This window comes from Eublepharis macularius, chromosome 16 (assembly GCF_028583425.1).
Source record: "Eublepharis macularius isolate TG4126 chromosome 16, MPM_Emac_v1.0, whole genome shotgun sequence".
NCBI lineage: Eukaryota > Metazoa > Chordata > Lepidosauria > Squamata > Eublepharidae > Eublepharis > Eublepharis macularius.
This window is the reverse complement of record NC_072805.1, coordinates 21,686,509-21,703,533: the sequence shown is the minus strand read 5'-3', so window position 1 is coordinate 21,703,533 and position 17,025 is coordinate 21,686,509. Positions and strand designations below refer to the sequence as shown.

General features: G+C 46.0%; 1 protein-coding gene across 1 annotated transcript in view; it reads left to right on the top strand.

Annotated features, from left to right (window-relative positions):
- The window catches only part of NECAB2 (N-terminal EF-hand calcium binding protein 2), a 259,662-nt gene extending 244,687 nt beyond the window's left edge, over nt 1-14,975 (top strand). Inside the window, exons 9-13 of the mRNA XM_055000136.1 lie at nt 1,387-1,443; nt 8,972-9,084; nt 10,764-10,841; nt 13,878-13,969; nt 14,947-14,975. Of these exons, the coding sequence (XP_054856111.1) occupies nt 1,387-1,443; nt 8,972-9,084; nt 10,764-10,841; nt 13,878-13,969; nt 14,947-14,975 (369 nt within the window). The remainder of the gene's footprint in view (nt 1-1,386; nt 1,444-8,971; nt 9,085-10,763; nt 10,842-13,877; nt 13,970-14,946) is intronic.
- Nucleotides 14,976-17,025: the final 2,050 nt, after the last annotated feature.

The window sequence follows — 17,025 nt, the reverse complement described above, 5'->3', positions numbered from 1 at the left end:
CCTAAGAACATGCACAGCATGCACGCTTCCAGGAGGTGCGATGACGTCACTTCCGGAAGTGACATCGTCATGTCAACTGCGGGAATGCCCCTGCACTTTGTTTGAGGCCATTTTGGCCCCAAAGGGCTGAATTGGCCCTGCACGGAGCATGGGAGCAATGGCATCACTTCTGGGAGTGACATCATTGTGCAAGCACCGGAGAGCATGCGCAAAAAAAGAATATGCCGCTAGCACGAGATAAGTACCGGATCCCCCCTCCCATCGGGAGGGTATAGGGACCTGACAACCCTAGATGAGTGGTGGTGAGGGCAGAGAGTGGAGGCAGGGGATCCCCCACCCCCCACTGGGGGACCGGCAATCCTCCTCCTCCCCAAAGCTTGCCTTCCCTAGGCTCCACCCTTAAATCTACAGGAATTTCCCACCCTAACAAGAAACTATGCAATGAAAACTCTTTCGCAGACATTAAAACTACGGCTCTGTTAACAGCCAGACTCTCTCTGCATTTGTACTGGAACCAACTCGTGGCCCCGGCTTCTAACCATAACGCTTCTGTTGACGGTGTATCAGGGCCAGGAGGCTGGTTCATTCATGTGTATTCATCCCATCAAGGGATGGACTTGCATGTGTGAATGTATCATCACAGGTTAAGTTTCCAAAGACAGAACATGCTTGTCGCTCAACGTCAGATGAATGCTGACCTACATACGCAGCAGAATGAGGTGGAAGTAAGATCTATAGCATTTCAGACTACAGGGGGGATCATTCGATGCACTCCTGCATTTCAAAAGAAGCACCATGCCAGTGAAGCCAGCACAGCAAGGAGAAAACTGACCCAGAACTGCTGTTCCCGATATGCGAGATTTTTTTCTTATGTGGCATTTAAATACAATTTGTTCAAAATATGGTTTTTTCACCCTTTCTAGGGCCAAATTCAATCTGAGCAGGGAGTAATCTATGCATTTGCCTATTAATGTGGGAACAGAAATTATCAATTTTGTTTAAGAGAATCAGAGAATCTAGGTGAGGGGACCAAAAACCTGCCCACCTCCTTCCTCATGTCACTGCATTCTGTTATTTTCAGCGTTTCTTTTCCAGTCCAGCTCGCTTCTGGTTTTCAGAGCCAGGCTGGGAGAAAAATCCTTTTGACTGTGGAGCGCAGCAAGGTATGGGGCAGGGTTTAGCTGCCCTCACCCCACGTGCTCTACTTTTGTTTTAAAAAGAAATAGACCCTTCTCACACATTACCTTTAAATGGGTGAATAAAAACACAGTTTCCCCATCCTCATTTGACTCTTTCATAGCTGCTGTGTGCGCACGCATGTACACACACTCTTCTTGCATGCTGCAAATTTCTAATTTTTTCCTGTCTTTGTTTCCTCTGCAACAGACTCTCTGGTTTGACCTGCATCAACGACTGTCAGACAGCGAAAACACAGCCTGTGCTGTAAGTACTCACTAAACGCCTGTCTGTGTCTACAGACAGAATATATTTGCATATGCAAATTAGCTGAATCGGGAAGGCGATTTCTTTTTTTCCCTTGCCTTCGTTTCAGCCACCATCTGCTGGGAAAGTGTCTCAAAAGGTCATCTCTTCTTTGAGTAAGGCAACGGTGACGCTTAATCAGACTCCCTCACCAGTTGAGTCCCAGGTTGTCCATCCCATGCTGTCCCCTCTTCCCAACATGAAATGCTACCTCAGCCATATGGTCAAACTCTCTGCTTCTTCAAACCCATGAGAAAGGAAGCCGATAGCAACCGAATGAGCCTTCATCCTCATTTCCTGGGCTGATTTTCACATCCCCCCACACCCAGAAATGTGCATATCTGTAGTACAGAAAATGAGTATTTAAATCCAAATATGTTAATATGTTATATATTTCTGTATTTTCTAGATTTGATATTTCATCTAGTACATTTTTATTCCACCTTTCCTCCAACGAGCTCACAGGGATGCGCCTCCTGGTTCCACGGCTAAACATTGCACACATCCGTGAATTAAACTGCATTAATTCAGTGGATTGAATTCAGAATACTGAATCTGACTCAGTATTCTCTATTTTGACCCAGAACAGTAGAATTTAATCAAATCAGCAAAACTTTAGGGTTTTTTTCCGAATTCTAGACCAAATTGCACCCCCCCAAGCCCCTATGAGGGGGGAAAGCTTCCTCCTCATTTCACATAGCCCAAATTAGGAAGAATAGTTGTAACGCAGAACTAATTTACTTATGTGGGGGGGAGGGGAGTGAAGAGACCCAACTAACCAAGAAAGATCAGCTTCTTCACAACCGAAAAAGCAAAACAGGCTGGATTTTAGGCTGCCAGCATTTTCACTCAACTTTGGCCAATGCCCTTCTTTACTACGGTCCTGGCCTCGTGGATTTTGGCTATTTCCCCCCACATTGCTTTTTCAGTTATCAAAAGGGTTCTCTTCCTTCATCTTTCACCAGTGGAAAAGTCAATGGAATACAGCCCGATGTTGGTTCTTTTGGTTAAAGATATACTAGGGAAAAAATATCCAATAGTACATTAGCAAGCTTTGAGGTCCAAAAGGAAACCAGGCCACAGTACGCAAAATAGCAAGCTGTGCCCTATATATGTCTAAATGTTTTTGTGCCCTCATTACATGTATGCACATGAGAATCAGGATATAAGCACATCAAAGATTCAACCTTTAGTAAGTTCTGGCAAGAGAGAGGGCTGAAATCTGAAATATGGGTGCAAATAGATACATTTTCATTAAAAAGGTATCTGTAAAAGACTAAGAATGTGATTTGCTGTGTACCAGAAATTAGAGGTTGTTTCGAGTGTTCCTTTTTAAAGGACTGCTGGAATGTACAAAATATGATGGAGTGGTACTTAAGAGTGTCAGACTTGAATCTGGGGGACCCAAGTTCAAATCTCTACACTGCCACAGGAATTCACTGGGTGACGTTGGGCCAATCACATAGGTTGTTTCCACACGCTGTTAAAGAGACGGCCCACTCACTGAACTCTGGTGGGGTTTTTCACGCACTCCATACGTCTCCGATTTCAAAGCGGAAGCAGGCAGTTTGGCTTTCGTTTTTTTCAGCGTCTTTTAGCTGGCACAGGAAAGTGTGGGAGATTCCGTTCTCAGAAAAGATGCCGAAGAAACAGAAGCCAAACTGCCTCCTTCCGCTTTGAAATCGGAGACGTATGGAGTGAGTGAAAAAGACCACCAGAATTCAGTGAGTGGGCCATCTCTTTAACAGCGTGTGGAAACAACCATACTCTCAACCTTGATGAATTCACCTGGGCCGATTCCAGATGACTAACCTTAAGTCGCCTCATGCCGCCCTCTTCTGGATCGCGACGGGGAAAATGCGAAATATCGCGTTTCCTTGCGCGAGTTTTGCGCGTCGTCGGAAGAGGGCGGCATGATCCGGAAGAGGGCGGCATGAGGCGACTTAAGGTTAGTCGTCTGGAATCGGCCCAGGTTGTTGTGCTGATAAAACAGAGGAGAGGAAAATGATGCCGTAAGCCACTTGAGGGCCAAATCCACACTTACCTGGCACAGTGCTAAGCAGACGGAGTGAGAGCGTCTTTCTGGCGCGTTTTATGACATCATCGCGCCACAAGAGCGGCATCATGGTGCGATGACATCATAAATCGTGCCAGAAAGATGCTCTCACTCCGCCTGCTTAGTGCTGTGCCGGTAAGTGTGGATTCGGCCTAGGTCCCCATTGAGAAGAAAAGTTGGGTATAAATGAAGTAAATAAATAAAATAGCTGACCATCTTTGAAAGTCCAAAGACAGGGCAAGTGCACATTTGATCTGCACATTTGATCTGCAATAAACCAGAGCAAATATTTTAATATTTTCTTTCAGCTTTGTTTGCTGAAAAATTTAAAAATGAAAAACAACCTTTCAAATCACACACAGGTCTAGTTTTGAAGTGGTGTGGTTTGTTGTGTTTCAATATCTCAACAGTGTACAGTGGTGCTCTGGTAAATAATTGAAACCAGAAAAAAATCCCTTCCAAAGAAACCCTTTGCTGAAAACTTTAAAAAAATAAGAAGCGCTGTGCAGCACACCAAGGAGTAGTTTTAAAGACGTTTCTATTTTCTTATTTTGTTTGTTTCTCTTTCTGCAAAAGAGGAGAATGCTTTTCCTGCAATCTGTGAATTTTGGGATCACAAAACCAATAGAATGGTTTTTAAAAATCCCAGATGGTCATAGTCCTTGCAAACACAGGTGAAAAATTGAAAGGGAAGACCAAAATGTACACTTTCAGACCACTTACCACATCTCCCCAAAATTGGGTTTCAGTCTGAAAAGCAGTCTGTGGGGGTGGGCGAGGGAGTCCAAAGTCTGATTGCTAAATCCACCCTAATAGGGTTTTTGCAACCATCCCGAGGTATTACTGACTGAACATTTTTCCCCATGGCAACCATAAATGGCTTGCTAAAAAAACCAAAAAACCCACCCAAGCTCAGCTTTGAAATGCACTCTGAGGTTGTCTTTTTCGGCCCTGCTACTGCTGCTTCCAGACGTGAGCAAGATTAAGCGGAGAGATTGCTTTTCTAATCAAATCCTGGCACTTGTGATTCAAAAAGCAACTGGAGTATGAAAACAGGGCCTCAGAATAACTCAGTCCCTTGACAAAAAAGGGTTCCTGTTCCTCGGTGCCTCATCTGGAAACGGGTACTCAGCTTTCACAGGGAAGTCCCAAAATCCGTCGACTTTTGCAAGAAAGTTCAGTGGCAAAGAATGCAGCGGTTCCACTTCATCACTGCTTGGCATTAAGGGGTAGTATCTGTGTTTCTTCCCCTTCATGGCCCCACATATTCCCCATAATAGCAAAGAGTCCAGTAGCACCTTTAAGACTAATCAACTTTATTGTACAATAAACTTTCAAGAACTATAGCTCTCTTCGTCGGATGCATGGAGGGTATGAAGAAACTGGCCAGATATATATAGGTGGTGAGGAGATGGGGGGGGAGGGGGCAGGGAGTGAGGGCCATGTGAATGCAAATCAGTGCAAAAGTCATGAAAGAGGTGGAGTGCAATCCAGGCTGGGTGTGGCCCCTTCCCTCCATTGCTGAATCTGAATGGAATGCCTGAAGGCAGTTACTTCTGGTAATGAGATAACCATCCAGAGTCTCTATTCAGTTCAAGTCTGACTGAGTCAAATTTACATATGAATTCCAATTCAGCAGCTTCCAATTAGATTTTGTTTTTGAAATGCTTTTGTTGAACTGTGGTGACCTTTAAGTCCTTGATGGAATGTTTTGGTAGACTGAAGTGTTCTCCTACTGGGCTTATGCTACAATAAAGTTGGTTAGTCTTAAAGGTGCGACTGGACTGTTTTCTATTTTGCAACTACAGACTAACACGGCTAACTCCTCTGGATCTATATTCCCCATGTGATCCCACGCACCAACTAGGGTGATCAGGTGTCTCAGTCTTGGTGATCCCTCTATTCTTCTACAGCCTGCATGTGCTCATTTTCAGTGGCCTCACTGTCTACCAGATATAGAATTGGAAGCTCCCATACATTCTGCATCTTTTATAGGAGAGAAAGTGGAATTATTCCAATGCGCCTTTGGCAGAAGTAACTAATGAATGTCTCTGATTGGCAGCCGGTAGTGATATTTGTTGCAGGAGATGAAGTTTTACCTTGATGTACATGATGCAGTTTTAATTGGATTTATGCATTTCAACAGTGTTTTTTTAACTGTGTGTGTTTGTAAGCTACTTCAGACATTGCGGAAAGGTGGGATATAAGTATTTTAAATAAATATAGCAAAGATGTTAAACGTGCCTCTCACCCATTTAGTTCAGTTTGAAGGGAAGGGACAAGACACTAAAAACCAATGGGCTCCAAGCTCAATAGAAAACTGCAGCTCCTCCAGCTAAAAGGATCAGGGATTTCAGAACCTTGGAAAATTCCTGCCAGATAGAATCCTGAGCAAGATGGAGCTACAGTTTCACTCAGCATAAGGAACAGGGCTTTTTTTCTGGGAAAAGAGGTGGTGGAACTCAGGGCCTCACAATGATGTCACTTTGGGTCAGCTGGAACAAGGGGGGAGTTTTTTAAAGTTTAAATCACCCTTGGCGAAAATGGTCACATGGCCAGTGGCCCCGACCACCTGATCTCCAGACAGAGGGGAGTTTAGATTGCCTTCCGCGCCGTGTTGCAGAGGGCAATCTAAATTCCCCTCTGTCTGGAGATCAGGGGGCGAAGCCACCGGCCATGTGACCATTTTCAAAAGGTGCCGGAACTCCATTCCACCGCGTTCCTGCTGAAAAAAAGCCCTGATAAGGAAGCTTTAGATTTGGAGGGGGGGAGCCTTGGGAAGGGAGTGAGATACAGCAGGGGATATCATATGATGTACAGGGGTCAAATTGTAGGTAAGGATCATGGGGGTAACAAACCTTCCCATCTGAAGTGTTGGTGTTACATCCTTCTACCAATGATCTCCCATTCCTCTTTCTGAGGTCAGAGCCGGTAGAGACAGCATGGCTGAGTTGCTCCAGCAGAAGTCTGGTCCACTGCCCGATGGCAGATTGAGAACAGCTTGGTCTTCTACTTCAGGGGTCCCCAACACAGTGCCCGTGGGTGCTATGGCACCCACAAGCACCTTTTCTGGTGCCTAGAAAATGGACAGGGCCAGGTGGGATTTTTGCCCAGCAAGGCTTCTGATTGGCTATAGAAGATTTGATTGGCTGTGCATATTATTTTTAAAACTTTGCTTTGGCAGCAGCTGCCACCACAGCAAAAGTATCTTCACTGTTTGAAGATCAGCTGAGGCAGTCATTGTATGGCTGGCTCTGCCTCCTGAAGCAGCCATTTTATGGCAGCCATTTTGTGGCTGCGCCCACCAAGCCATGACAGAATTCCAAAGGTGCCACAGACTCAAAGAGGCTAGGGATCCCTGCTTTACTCAATGGACTAGTTGCTGGAGTCAAGCCAAAGTTTGAGGCTTTATATGGCCAGGCCAAATCTTCTTGAGTCTCTGTTTATCTGACCACTCCATTCCTGGGCTAGAATATGCACACCAACACCCAAACCTGGCCATCTGCAGTGGTAGCTTCAAGTTTCAGTAGTTCACAGATGGATAGCCCCTTTCTAAACAGCTGCAGAACTAGTTGTGAGATCCTAAAAAAAATCATGCCTTTCTAAGCCCACTCTTCTCTTTGGAACCAGTATCAGAAGGTTGCTGTGACCTAGATAGTCCAGGTGAGCTTGATCTTGCCAGATTTCAGAAGCTAAGCAGGGTTGGCCTTGGTTAGTAATTGGATGGGAGACCTTCAATGAAGACCAGGGTTGCAGAGGCAGGCAATGGCAAACCACCTCTGTTAGTCTCTTGCCATGAAAACCCCACTAGGGGTCGTCACCATAAGTCAGCTATGACTTGAGGGCACCACACACACACACAAGAAGGTCTAGTGTTTTGCGTATATTTTTAAGCACTGGAGGCATCTTTCAACTTTAGTTGACAGGGTGGAAGAAGACATTTTTAAAAGAGAGTGTTGGGAGCTTCCTCTTCTCCCAAATGCAGGAGGGGAGAACCATGGCCATTTCCACACTGCTTACCTTCATCCGGAATGCTGCGGAACGTCGTGAAAAAAACGCGGAAGATAGCATCTTCTCGTGCGAGTTTTGCGCGATGTCGCACAAAACTCACGCAAGAAAACACTATCTTCCGTGCTTTTTCGCGACTTTCCACAGCATTCCGGATGAAGGTAAGCAGTGTAGAAACGGTCCTTGTTGGTCCATGGTACCGCAATGCCACTTATTCCTTTTATCAAAGCACTGTTCCTTGTTTAGGAACGGTGCTTTGAAAGAAGGTGCTTTGTGGAAAAGAAGAGGCACAGCATTAACTTCAAACACAGCTTAATTTATACTTTACAAGGATGATACATTTTCATAAAGTGCTGTGAATGTTCTATGTACAAGTGAACATGAAGCTGTGTTCTGTTGAGACAGTCCATTGGACTATCGAGGTGTCTCTTCTACTCTCACTGGTAGCAGCTCTACGGATCTCAGGTTTAACGTCTCTCACATCACTCGCTACCTTGTCCTGTGAGTTGGAGGTGGCAGCCGCTACACCTGGGAACTTCTGCATGCAAAATAGACCCTCTACCACTGAGAGACAGTCCCTCACGTGCACAACTTTAGAGAAATTTGACCTCTCTCAAGGTCAATCTTGTCTATTGTGACTGGCGGCAGCTCTGCAGGGGCTAAAGTAGATGTGTTTTTTTCCACATCACCCGCTACCTGATCCTTTTTTAAAAAAACTGGAGAGACTAGAGACTGAAACTGGGGCCTTCCGTATGCACCACAAAGGCTCTGCCACTGAGGCACAGCCTCTCTTTTCTTATAATCTCTAAGTGTGTTCCTTGTTTGGGATGTCTTCAGGCAGCAACCGTAGTTGGGGGGAAAAAGCAATCACACATTTTCAAGTATCTCATTGGACTTTCCCCTCTTTAGCATAATACAACAACTTGAAGTAGTGCAGGCTTTTAGCAAGAAGTGATGGGAGCAATAAAAAATAGCTCTCTCAGACAGAAGGCCTCCATACCACATGGTCACCGGCAGGGCTTCTTTTCAGCTGGAACACGGTGGAACGGAGTTCCGGCACCTCTTGAAAATGGTCACATGGCTGGCGGCCCCGCGGCGTGGAGGGCGATCTACACTCCCCTCTGTCTGGAGATCAGGGGGTGGGGCCACCGGCCATGTGACTATTTTCACCGAGGACGATTTAAACTTTAAAAAACAACCCCCTTGTTCCAGCTGACTGAAAGTGATGTCATTGTGCAGTCCTGAGTTCCACCACCTCTTTTCCCAGAAAAAAGCCCTGGTTACCAGCATTCACAACAGGATAGAGGGCTTTTCCTGTGTTTCCTTGGAGAAAAGGCCAAGGGAACCTTCCGCCTCTAAAGTTCAACTGCATTAAGATTTCTCTTCTGTTTTGTTTCTTTCCTCTCTTCCTGAACGCTGCTTCAGTATCTTCTTTTGGTACGAAATGAGATGACTGTTTCTCAGAAGCACATGGGAGAGTTCTGTGGCTCACTTAAGCAGTACTTGAAAAATGTGGCAGGAGAACAGGATTGCTTCCAGTAAGTACAGTTTCTACATTTCGGCAAAAAAAATGAATGGGAAATAGCCAGAGGGAGGGCAGTTTGTACCATCAGCAGGAAGCCTGAGCTATTCACTTCAGCCATTGTAGACCTCTTGTGACATACAGAATTGAACGATGAACAGGCCAAGGCAGCTGGTGTTTGTGGACCAAATAAGTTCAGCAAGCCTCAAAATTCAGACATGTATAAGTTACTTTGGCCCACAAAACCAACTCAAAGCCGCCTCCCCAGTCTGTGGACCGGTTGACACGCATATTTATCACTGGATTTCTCTTTACTTGAAGTGACTCTATTGAAAATCATTGTGTCTGAGGTAAGCTTCAGTGGGACAGGGAGGTAGGAATAATCTTTTCCACTGATAGAAGCACCGTCTGTTCGAGGAAAATTTAGTCTGGATCCAACACATTATTTTATTGAACTAACAAGTCTATTAAGGCTGAACACTTACTTGGAATTGAATCCTAGATAACTCCGTAGGACTAACTTCTAAGCAAACATGCACAGGATTGTACCACATAGCAGCAGTGACAGATATTTAATAGCCATGTTAGTCTGTCTGAAGCAGTAGAAAAGAGCAAGAGTCCAGTAGCACCTACAAGACTAACAAAATTTGTAGTACCACAAATTTTGTTAGTCTTTTAGGTGCTACGGGACTCTTGCTCTTTTCTGTTTGTTAGTCTTATAGGTGCTACTGGACTCTTGCAGATATTTAATATAAAGGCAACCAGGTAATCTTGTAGAAATGAGCTACAATGTAATATAAAACAATATGAGCTACATATAATAGGAAACAATTCTGATCTTTGTGTTTTAAACAACACTTACAGCAACTATATAAAGAACATTGATGGATTATAACACCTATTATAGCACACATGGTTTGTAGTAGAGGATATATTGCATGCAAAAGATCTTTCCCCCACCTATTAATAGATCATTGGTTGCATACTAAAGGAACTGGTGTCCTAAATGTCGGGTGCATGCTAGACGAATAGAAAAACGGATCTGTGATCTTACAGAAAAGCATTGGATCATTTACATCCTTTTAAAAACAATCTATTCTTTTGCATGTTTCAGAAAGCAAATGCTATCTTTGTAAACAAAAAGGGCATTCTGCTTTACATGAAAGATTGGCCAATCCCACCCCAACCACCTCTCCTTACCTTCTTTACACCAAGGAGGAGAAGGCAAAATGCGTCCTCCACCTCTTATACTTTGTAGCCCAGCCCCTGGTGCTAGGTATTATAAAGGGACTGCACACACCCTGCTCATCATAAAGAGAAGATGCCTTTCCCCCCCAGGGTTTGGGAAAAATCAGCCAGTGTCCGTAACACGGGGCACACATAACATCAAGTTATAAGGAACTCTTTCTTACGCCGCAGAGTAAAATTGGGACACAACGAGAAGGGCCATGTTGAAATGCCTGACGCATTTGTGAAGGCTGGCAATCAGAGCCAGTTCGCAAAGGGCTCGTTGCTGCAGTTAATGGCCCACTTAGCGCTGATTGCAGCCATCAACTAACAGGGACCGTTGTCATTGGCGAGAAAGCACCTCCTTCAGATGCGGTGCAGCAGCCAACCACGGCACTTTGCAGTACTCTTGCAGCAGCCGCAGCTGTTCTCACTTTCGATTGCCATCTCTTCTGTTCTCTTTTGCAGCGTAACTGCGGTGAGGCTGCCTGACGGAGTCACTTTCATCGTCTATGAGTTCTGGGAGAGCGAGGACGATTGGAAGCGGTAGGGTGTTGCATTTGTATCGGTTTGGTTATGCAAGCCAGCTTGAAAGCAGGAGGCACATATGTATCTAAATGTCTGACATGAATGCTCACAGGCATTGGATAAAGAGAAGTCACATCTTTAATGAGAGTGGGCAATAGGAGGAATGAGGGGCAGAATTGGTCTGTGAGAGGGCTCCATCCCTTTGTGCTCTTACCTTCAGAGGTGAGGCGGGTGGTGACTAAAGACAGGGCATTTTCTGTGGTGGCACCTCGCCTAGGAATATCCTATTCCTGGCACCTGCGTTCTTTTCTTTTAGGGACCAGGCTAAAACACATCCTTTCCCCCAGGCTTTTAATTAGGGATTTTATCTCATCAGCTTTTCAATGGGCACGCTTCTGTTTTATAGTTCTAATGCTGCTAATGCCTAATAGCTTGTGTTTTAATACAGTGGTTTTTGATTATAAGAGAGCCAGTTTGGTGTAGTGGTTAAGAGCAGCAGGACTCTAATCTGGAAAGTCAGGTTTGATTCCCCATTCCTCTGCTTGAAGCCAGCTGGGCGACCTTGAGTTGGTCACAGCTTCTCGTAGCTCTCTCAGCCCCACCCACCTCACAGGGTGATTGTTGTGAGGATAATAACACAATGTATTGTCGAAGGCTTTCACGGCCGGAGAACGATGGTTGTTGTGGGTTTTCTGGGCTGTATTGCCGTGGTCTTGGCATTGTAGTTCCTGACGTTTCGCCAGCAGCTGTGGCTGGCATCTTCAGAGGTGTAGCACCAAAAGACAGAGATCTTCACTGTGACACTGAGAGATCTCTGTCTTTTGGTGCTACACCTCTGAAGATGCCAGTCACAGCTGCTGGTGAAACGTCAGGAACTACAATGCCAAGACCACGGCAATACAGCCCAGAAAACCCACAACAACCATCGATAATAACACACTTTGTAAACCGCTCTGAGTAGGCATTAAGTTGTCCTGAAGGGCAGTATATAAATCAAATGTTGTTGTTGTTAATTGTAAGCTGCCTCAAGCAAGACACTGAAAAAGCAGCATAGAAATATTCTAAATATAAATAAATATTCTAAATAAATAAATAGCAAGACAACTATGTCGATGGAAGAGGGACCGGCTCTAGGGAGGGGCCATGGCTCAGTGGTAAAGCACCTGCTTGGCATGTAGAAGGTCCCAGGTTCAGTCCTCAGCATCTCCAATTAAAAATAGATCAGGTAGTAGGCAATATGAAAAACCTGTGCCTGAGACCCTGGAAAACTGCAGCCAGAATCTACAATACTGACCATGGATAGACCAAAGCTCTGATTCTCTATAAGGGAGGGTCCAAGGCTCAGCAGTAGCGCACCTGCTTTGCATGCAAAAGGCCCTGGTTTCATCCACAGCATCTCTGGTCAGAAGGAGCAGGTAGTGATGGAAAAGGATTCTGCCTGAGACCCTGGAAAGCCACTGCCAGTCTGAATAGACAATACTGACCTTGATGGACTGATGGACCGTAAGGCAGCATTATGTATTCATTGTTATGTTTATCAGAGGGGCAAGAAAGCAGTTTAAAATAAGCTGTTTTCGGTGCTTTCTGGTCAAAAATGTAATGGATAAAAATCTATGTTCTGCCTAGCCAGATACGGGGAAAACAAGTTCTCTGTTACAATAACTGTACGCCTACTTAATGCTGAAATAAAATTTTGATGCCAAGAAAAGGTTAGTTAACTTGCATAAATTATACATCATTAATCATATTTGCATAATTTATTTTGCCTTTCTAGGCTCTAGCATAATTTGTTCTGGGATTGGGAGGAGAAAATAGCTGAAACCTAAACCACCGGATAGTTTACTGGCTAGTTAGATTTATAGTTGCCATTTCAAAACGGTGAGGGCCAGAACCACATTCCTTTTTAAAAAAAAAAGAAGAAGAAACTTGGTGTTCTCAGAAGAACACCAGAACTCAGAAGAAACTTGCTGAATTCTCTCTCTCATACCACCCGCTGCACGCCTTCTACAGTCCCACAGAATTGTGACCCTATGTACACCAAGTAACTAGCCCCTGGAAATCTACTTTCCTATCCCTACCAGAAAGAGCTCTTCTGTGGCTGCAGTGGAAGGACAAAGATAATCCTACTCTCAAGAGTCTTTGTACACGAGACACCTTACACGAGAACGCTCAAGTATAGGGAGACACAATGCTCGCCAGGAAGTGTAGTTTAGAAAGGCAGTCTCTGTCAATTTCACCTCTCTTCAGAGCTGGCAAAGATCTCTCCTCAGAGGGTTTGTTCATTTCCTCTTCGCCTCCAGGAAGACTCTGTCAGGCGAAGAGGAAATTAACAAACCCTCTGAGGAGCAATCTTTGCCCGCTCTGTAGAGAGGTGAAATTGACAGAGCCTTCGCACTAGCTTTTTAAACTACGCTTCCCGGCTAACATTGAGTTTCCCTACATTTGAGTGTTCTCGTGTAAGATGTCTCATGTACAGAGACTCTCGGTCATAAGAACATAAGAAGAGCCCTGTTGGATCAGACCAGTGGCCCATCAAGACTGTGTCCTCTTACACAGTGGCCAGTTACTCTAGGGAGCCAACTACAGGGAACAGAAGCTGAGGCTTTTCCTTTGTGTTGCCTCCTGGCACAGGCAATTCGGATGTTTAATGAATGACTACAGCAAGAAGAGCTTCTTCCATTCCCTACCTGGAAATCCAATTGAAGTGCTTACTTATTTCATTAAGAATCCAAAACTCATCTGTATAAGCTACTTCAAAGCACAGAGCAGGACATACATTTTAAAAATCCCAAAATAGGATGGAATAAATCTGTTACCTAAATCAGTTTATTCTACAGGGAACTGGAAAAGGGCTGAATTCACCGAGACCAGTGAGTCTCATGTACAGCTAAGTGGTTTCTTCAAGGATGATTATCTTAAAAGGCATTGTGAAATTTGGAGGCCAGCTTGTTTGCCGAGGGGCTGCCCTCTCATTGGTCTGCTTCAACTCCAATGGCTGCCCTCTGTGGTTGGCATCAAGTCTACCAGCTGCTTCTTTTCTTTGCTCACCTTCAGGCACCTGCAGAGTCCTGCTTGCAAAAGCTTTCAGCACGTGAAGGTGGACACGCTGACTCAGCCGGAAGCCGTCTCCAATGTGTCTGTACCAGGTACTGATCTGGGACTTGGCCGAACTCCACCAAGGGTAGATAAATCAGCATGATACTTGATAACTTGGTGGGGAATGAGAGAGTCACATGGGATGGGATGCCCAGGAACAGGGCCGGATCTAGGGTTACCGGCACCCAGGGCAACACTAGTCTGATCCCGCACGCACTCCAGCGCTGCATGACGATGTCACTTCTGTGACGTCATCATGCAAGGCAGAGCATGCCGCCTGTACGGTGCGACAGCGGAGGCAGCATGCAAAGCTGGGAAGCCCATGCCATTCGCCTCCCCGCCTGCCCCTGTCCTGTGGGGCAGGCAAATGGCGTGGGCGGCCTCACAGCCCCCAGCGTGTGGGGGCTTGCCTTTTGCCTGCCCCACAGGACAGGGGGCACACGGCAAGCCTGGGGCATCTGGAATCTGTAAAAAAAACCGCCAGCATTGAGTAAGTAGCCCGTTGCTTTAACAACATGTGGAAACAGCCATAGACTCAGATGAAAGAAAAACATGTGGTGGTGGGACTGAGTGGATGCAGGGCCAGATCGAGGGGGAGGAGGGGGGTAGTCTGCCCCCGGCACTGCCAGGAAGGGGGTGCCAGGAGCGCGTGGGCAGCAGCGCGGGCAGCCTCCCAGTCAGGCGCGCTGCCTTTCGCCTGCCCCGCAGGTCAGGGGGCGGCCGGCTTACCGCTCACCCCCCATTCTGCAGGGCAGGCAAAAGGCAGTGCGGGGGGCTGCGAGACCTCCTGCACCATTCGCCTGCCCCGCAGGGCGGGGCGGCCAGCCGCCCACTGTCCTGCCCACTTCTGTGATGTCATCACGCAGCGCCAGGAGCGCGCACGCGTGCTGCGCACACGTGAGGGATTGGACTAGGGTTGCCCTGGGTGCCGGCAACCCTAGATCCGGCCCTGAGTTAATGGTTTGCTGCTAGACATAACTGTGTCCTTCTAACATATCTCCGGCCTCTTCCCCCTCTCTTCTGGCAGCTGCTTGGTGCACCCTCAACAGAGACTGACTGTGAGAAGATGAAAGCAGCAGGGGAGGCGGGTGGCATCGTCTTCTCCTCCCACCCCAGCGTGCTCAGCGCTTGCCCCTCTTTTGCGGAGAACAAAAAAAAAAGTCCTGTCTTTTCTAATGACTTTGTTACAGGTGTTGTCTTTTTCGATACATTTCTACCTGGAAATGTTATTTGCTTGCTGTTTGAAGTGAAGGAAAAATATATCTCTCAAAGCCAATCTCCTTGGCCTGTGAGACACGCAATCCGTCAGCCCAAATTAACAAAAGCAGCTGGTGATCTGGTTGGATCCATTCTTGACCATGAACTTTCAGGGCAACACCAAGCCAATTCTTGCAAGGGATCGATTGATGGATGCCCCTGGAAGGGTATCGATATTCCAGGAGACTATTTTCAGGAAGAAAAATCTTATCCAAATACCCCAAACCCACTTCCCCGTATAGGAATCTCAGGTTAGATTGCAATCTCTTCGGGGCAGAGCACTACAGTGCTACCAGTGTTAACAGGACAGTTTGCAGAATAAACCAAGCTAAACAATAATTTTTGCAGGCTCACCCTTTGCTAAAGGACAATTTCACACATGACCCTGAACAACTGTGTGAGAGCACGACTACCCAGACAGCTGAATGGATCTAAGCAGTGAGAACGTTCCAACAAGCCTACATGCAGCATGCACATTGGCCACTTGCCGAACCCGCCAGACCTATACTAATGCCTTCCTGCCATTTTTCCTGCTTTAAATCACACCATCCCAAGGCAGCTTTGAATTTTAAGAAGAACACACACAAGGGGGACATACCAGGCAATAGGCATTGTAACATCTCTCAGTCAATGATTCCTCAGCATGGAACACATTTGATTCTTTGACAACACATCTCCCCAAAGCAAAGAGCCAGTCCTGGCTTTCCTCCACCACATTAGAGCAGGAGATGCTTCAGAAGAGCTTAATTGTATACCCTAAGAGCACCCATTCAGAAACAGCTGCCTCCATCATAGGAGGACCCTTGGTTTGGAACCTCCCAGGATTGTAAGATAGGTCTCGGCATCCCTTGGCAGCCATTTTGTGATTGGCCCCTGACCTGTGGCAGCCATTTTGTGGTGGCGGTACTTAATTCACCTCCAGAAGTGCCCACAATCTTAACAAGATGGGGAAGGAACCTACCATGGCCCACCTTTGAGATGTTTAAAATAGACATTCAAACATATTTTATGAAAACAGTGTAAAAAAAACCCAAACAAACCAAAGGTACCACTTCACATAGATGTAGTCTCAGGTTAGTGCAGTGGTACACAGTATAGGGCCCTTGCTACAGAATGTGACCTCGTGCTAGAACGCGGAGCAACCATTTTTATTTTCTTTCACGTTGCCTAGTCCACCGGAGCAGACGAGCGTTTTTGAAACGAGTGCCTTCAGTGTTGCTAGTTTAACTGCAGGCGAGACAGAAGCGGTTCATTTTCCCACACCACCTGCTTCCCCAGCAAATCACAACTCTGACCTGTTGGGAACCAGCAATCTCCAGAATTACAGTTACCAAAGCAACCCGAATGAAAGGAGAAAAAGAGTAGCCCATCACCAGTAGAGCTGGGGGTCTACCACTGTCACACACAGCCTTACTTCCAGGAAAGTTGTAGGTCATCTGAAGCCGCTGCAACTCCTGGTTGTGTTTTCAGAAAGGCCCTCCATGTTCCCAATGTACTGCCTGTGCCAAGACAATTGGTAACATGTACAGTTGGCGGAGAGTGAGGTGCGGGCTTGTTCCTCTAGAGCTTTGGCTGGTGAAAAAGTCACCCTGGAAGTCAGAAATGATGACTTTACAGCAGAGGACAGGTCCAGCTCACTTAACAAACCAAGAGGAGTGGTTAGGATATGTGGCTTTTACCCAAGCCTTAACCACACGAGTTAAGGATTGTTGACCTCAGGGTGCCATGACTGGAACACCCAATGGTATAATCTGTAATGAGGGGAGGGGTGCATAATTGAACCTCATCTTTTCTCTGTGTGTGCAGGTAAAAAACTATCAAGTCACTGATTTATGGCAAGCCCGTAGGG